Here is a 5,036-nt window from a genome sequence, read left to right on the forward strand (position 1 = left end):
AAAAAAAAAAAAAAAAAAAAAAAAGAAGAATGAGTAATTTACAAGCTTTTTTGGGTGATAGATTTGGATAGGTGATTCTTAAATAAGAGGTTTTAGAACTTTAGAGAGAGTTATTACACTATTTAAGAAACTCGTTAAATTAAATAATAATATTTGTTTGATTTTCATGTGTAAGAAACTTATATTAAGATGCATGGATGGAGATGCCCTTGTATTATATATGTCTTCTAGATTATCAATCAGACCTAAAGCTTAAAACCTACACAAATGGTGTAAAATTCCACAGTTTTAGTTTTAAAAAAGACCTATAGTTTTCCCTTGTTTAAAACTTGTAAGCGTTACAAATTCATTAGCTGGAGCAAAACAGTATAATACATGCAAGCTGCTAATTAATATGAAAACGAAGAAAAAGTAAACGCCCGGATACTCTTGAAATTCAAAGTAATTAAAATAATCACGTCTTTGTTTATATACTATTTTTTTTATATTTGGTATCTCACTTAGGAGAATATAAATTTGTTAAAAAAAAAAAAACAAATGAAGCGTTAACGTCGTCAGGGCTTTGATGTCAACTCTCTCCACAGTCTCTACGGCCGGCATAGCGCAAAAACGTGTGTCAACGTTCTTACTTTCTGGAAGTCTTTGTGGATGCATTGAATTGAATGATTTATTTTAGTGCTTACAAATAAGATTCACAACCACAGACACCTAATCCGTATCATGATTCGTAAACTATTTGGATATCATAACAAAAACAAAGTAACGAGAATAATTAGTCTAAATTAAAGATTATATGAAATGTACGATATCTTTATTATGATTCTTAATTTCCTCGCCTTTTTTGGTTTTCTTTTCTTATGACTCCCCAACAAAGCTGGTATGAAGAATGATTGATTGATCGTTGTGTATGTAAAATAGAAATACCACAAAAAAAAAAGGAACGACTGTTATTCAGAAGAAAAAAATGATAAACTTATATATCGATCGAAGACTACGTAATCGGTGATGTGATGATGATCATAGAACTGCTTCAACGTCAATGATCTCAGCTAACGTTCCAGCTGTGTTCGAAACGATCCCACTACAACTTCATGCATACATACCTAGGAGTAGGAGCAATATTCATATGGTTTTCAAAGCAACAACGATTGTGTTGGGAGAGACCAAAACACAATTATATTGTAGTAATATATATTTCTTCAACTTGCATTACATTTTGAATTTTGCTGACACATTAAAATGTTGCTCATTGACCAAGATCTCCCCCTTTTCTGGGATTTTTTCATGTATAAAAGCCCACATGACATAACTAACACAATATTTTTATTTCAATCTCTCATCATCGTATTAAGCCCACAAGACGTAACTAATTAAAACGTCTATACAATCCTAATTTTGTCTAATTAGTTACGCTAGCTATTGGTATAAATCACCTAGGAAGAAAGTCAAATCGATCTCTACGTACGAGAAATTAACAAACTGAAACGGAATCAGTCCGAAGTACGTGTAAACTAGGTCACAAATCAGATAAATTTGATTTTCAATTAAGATAAAAGATGACAACAATGGAGAACAATCTCATAAACTAGCGAGCGAGAACCACAAGTAGCAATTAGAACTTATTGAATTTGTTTATGTTCAATTTAAAAACTCTGTACTAAATCCAAATATCACGTTATCTAGATAGAACAAAGCCAAGCCACCAGTTAGAGTCAGAGCCAGCCAGCCACCACCAAACTCCATTGACACTATCCCCAAAATTAAAAAAAAACAAAGACCTCTCTGACGACGAGTCACCACGCACGATCCGGTGTAGCAGCAGCCAGCCAGCGACTCAGCTGCTAATTGACCAAAATACCCCTACTAACTAAAAAAATTAAACACACATCCCGATTATGGATCTGAGTCTGCAGTTGCTGCAGGTTCACGGCCCGTCGTGTCCTTCTTATTGGGCTTCTTCTTCTTCTTCTTCTTCTTCTTCTTCTTCTTCTTCTTCTTCTTCACTCTCTCGTCCTCTTGATTTCATCATTTCCTCTTCTTCATCACCGTTTCTTCTTCATCGAAGACTCAAATTGTTCGGAAGAAGAAGCTGCTCTCGTTTTCGTGGAATCCGATTAAGAAGGAGTGGTTCCCTGGCGATGCCTTGTTCTTCTTCTGAGAATCTTACGGCTTCTCGCGTCGGTTGTGGCGGAGGAGGTGGTGTTGGTGGTGGTGGTGGAGCTGAGAATGCTTCTGTCGCTAATTTCAAGCTGAACGAGTCTACTTTCCTTGCTTCTCTCATGCCTAAGAAAGAAATCCGTGCGGATCGCTTCGTTGAAGATCATCCTGAGTACGACGGTCGTGGCGTCGTTATCGCTATCTTTGGTACTACTACTTCTTCCTTTCGTTTTCTTCAATCTTTAAAGCATCTGGTTTTGTTTATGGAGATTATATACATGAGCCTTATGTTATAGTTAAAGTTGCTTGTACTGGATTAGATGATAGTAGAGCGATTGATTGGTTTTTAAGACGGCGGCGTTGTAGCTCTCCGAGTAAAATTCTGATTGAGGAATTGAGCAAATGGAAATTTGTTTTGTTTTTCCAGATTCTGGTTTTGATCCTTCTGCTGCTGGCTTGCATGTAACTTCTGATGGGAAACCTAAGGTTCTGGACGTCATTGACTGGTATATTTGTGGTTTACTTGAATTTTGCTACCGGTGTTCTTTAATTGTTGAAGTGACTGAACTGATGGTATCCATTTTTTTATTGTTCAGCACTGGAAGTGGGGATATAGATACATCCACAGTGGTGAAAGCCGATGAAGATGGTCATATTCGTGGAGCATCAGGTCGGTGATTTGATCTAGAGAGAGATATTTGTGATATCTGCATAATAGTTTACTTGCTCATTATGGTTCGTCAATTTTGTAGCTATATTATACGTTGCTTATTTCTTCTGTTTAAACAAAATGGTCACAGGGGTACCTTTGGTTGTCAATTCTTCATGGAAAAACCCCACAGGAGAGTGGCGCGTAGGTTGCAAGTTGGTTTACCAGCTATTTACAGATGACTTAACTTCTCGTGTCAAGGTAGCGATTAGAGTTGTGATTTTTGCGGCTGTTGGATTTTTATTCACCTACTCCTTAAATCTTTAACAAATTATACAAAGCCGGTCTGCAATTTCAGTTGTCTAATAACTCTCTCTGTGTTCTCGTTACATAGAAAGAGAGAAGGAAAAACTGGGATGAAAAGAATCAGGAAGAAATTGCAAAGGCTTTAAAGAATCTGTATGATTTTGATCAGGTGCTACAAAGATACTGGATCTGGTTTCCTGTATCATGGATGTTGAGTTAGTGCGGTGCTAATTAAATTCTATCATCACCTCATTTGTCATTTTTCTCCTGCAGAAGCACAGCAAGGTGGAAGATACGAAATTGAAGAAGACCCGTGAAGACCTCCAAAGCAAAGTTGATTTTCTGAAAAAACAAGCTGATGTAAGTTTAGAGACTGCCCTTTGGTAGTTCTATTTCTGCATACTTGTTCGCTGTTTTCTTGAATCTTTGCTGTAAATCAATTGTTTTTCTGTAGAAATATGAAGACAAAGGGCCTGTTATTGATGCTGTTGTGTGGCATGATGGAGAAGTATGGAGGGTTGCACTTGATACGCAGAGTCTGGAAGAGGATCCAGATTGCGGGAAACTAGCAGACTTCTCCCCTCTAACAAACTATCGGCAAGTCTTCCTCTAAAGATCTGTTTCTTATCAAAGTTCAGGTTTTTATTGTTTGGGATCATGTTTTGTTCAGGTTCTTATCAATCTTATATGTACTACAGAATTGAGCGGAAGTATGGCGTGTTTAGCCGACTAGATGCATGCTCCTTTGTTGCTAACGTGTATGATGAGGGAAAGGTCCTAAGCATTGTAACTGATAGTTCTCCTCATGGCACCCATGTTGCTGGAATAGCTACTGCACACCACCCTGAGGTGCCAACACATCTATATCAGTTTATATATTGATAATTTGTTGCAACCAATTAATTCCTTTTCTATGTTTATGTTAGGAGCATTTGTTAAATGGTGTAGCACCTGGTGCACAAATAATATCTTGCAAAATTGGAGACTCGCGGTTAGGTTCAATGGAGACCGGAACTGGTTTGTCACGGGCATTGATAGCTGCCCTGGAGGTAATAATTCATTTAGCTGAAAATAATTCACCATTATTACAATTGTAACTTCTTAATATTACATCCTTTCAAGTTTGAACAAAACAAGTCGTATTTCTCTTAATTGACTTTGTAACATCAGGAAGTATTTCATCTGTGTGGATTATTATATGTGAGGTTTGCATTGACATAAGTCAATACTTTCAGCATTTCTTTTTTATATGCTGACTTGTATAAATGTTACAGCATAAATGTGATCTTGTCAACATGAGCTATGGAGAGCCAGCATTACTTCCAGACTATGGGCGCTTTGTTGATCTTGTTACTGAAGTATCATTCAAACCCTTCTACCTTTATTTGTGCAGCACTTATCAGCTTGTGTTTTGTGACTTTTATCTTGCATTTATTGTCATTCTGCTGTGTTTTTTGTAGGCCGTGAACAAGAGACGCCTAATATTTGTAAGTAGTGCTGGCAACAGTGGTCCAGCTTTGACAACAGTCGGAGCACCGGGTGGAACAACTTCCAGTATCATTGGTGTTGGTGCATATGTTTCTCCTGCAATGGCAGCTGGTGCCCATTCAGTAGTGGAACCTCCCAGCGAGGGGCTTGAATACACTTGGTATTTTCACTGTTTTCCTTTCTTTTGATTCATTCTATAGCTAGTTGTAGATGGCATTATATATTTATTGCTATATTGTAGGTCAAGCCGGGGGCCAACATCTGATGGGGATCTTGGTGTCTGCATAAGTGCACCTGGTGGGGCTGTTGCTCCTGTTCCTACATGGACGCTTCAAAGACGCATGCTCATGAATGGAACATCAATGGCATCTCCTTCTGCCTGTGGAGCAATTGCGTTACTTCTAAGTGCTATGAAGGTTTCTTCTTCAACATTTTT

The 5,036-nt window shown here is 37.6% G+C and overlaps 1 protein-coding gene across 1 annotated transcript in view; it reads left to right on the forward strand.

Moving 5' to 3' along the window:
* Positions 1,881-5,036, forward strand: part of LOC104722978 (tripeptidyl-peptidase 2-like) — a 16,363-nt gene continuing 13,207 nt past the window's right edge. The window contains exons 1-12 of the mRNA XM_010441259.2: positions 1,881-2,364; positions 2,585-2,663; positions 2,754-2,827; positions 2,958-3,067; positions 3,201-3,281; positions 3,386-3,472; positions 3,567-3,709; positions 3,811-3,961; positions 4,039-4,161; positions 4,387-4,470; positions 4,573-4,760; positions 4,842-5,016. Of these exons, the coding sequence (XP_010439561.1) occupies positions 1,896-2,364; positions 2,585-2,663; positions 2,754-2,827; positions 2,958-3,067; positions 3,201-3,281; positions 3,386-3,472; positions 3,567-3,709; positions 3,811-3,961; positions 4,039-4,161; positions 4,387-4,470; positions 4,573-4,760; positions 4,842-5,016 (1,764 nt within the window). The 5' untranslated portion in view covers positions 1,881-1,895. The remainder of the gene's footprint in view (positions 2,365-2,584; positions 2,664-2,753; positions 2,828-2,957; positions 3,068-3,200; positions 3,282-3,385; positions 3,473-3,566; positions 3,710-3,810; positions 3,962-4,038; positions 4,162-4,386; positions 4,471-4,572; positions 4,761-4,841; positions 5,017-5,036) is intronic.

This window comes from Camelina sativa, chromosome 11 (assembly GCF_000633955.1).
Source record: "Camelina sativa cultivar DH55 chromosome 11, Cs, whole genome shotgun sequence".
Classification (NCBI taxonomy): domain Eukaryota; kingdom Viridiplantae; phylum Streptophyta; class Magnoliopsida; order Brassicales; family Brassicaceae; genus Camelina; species Camelina sativa.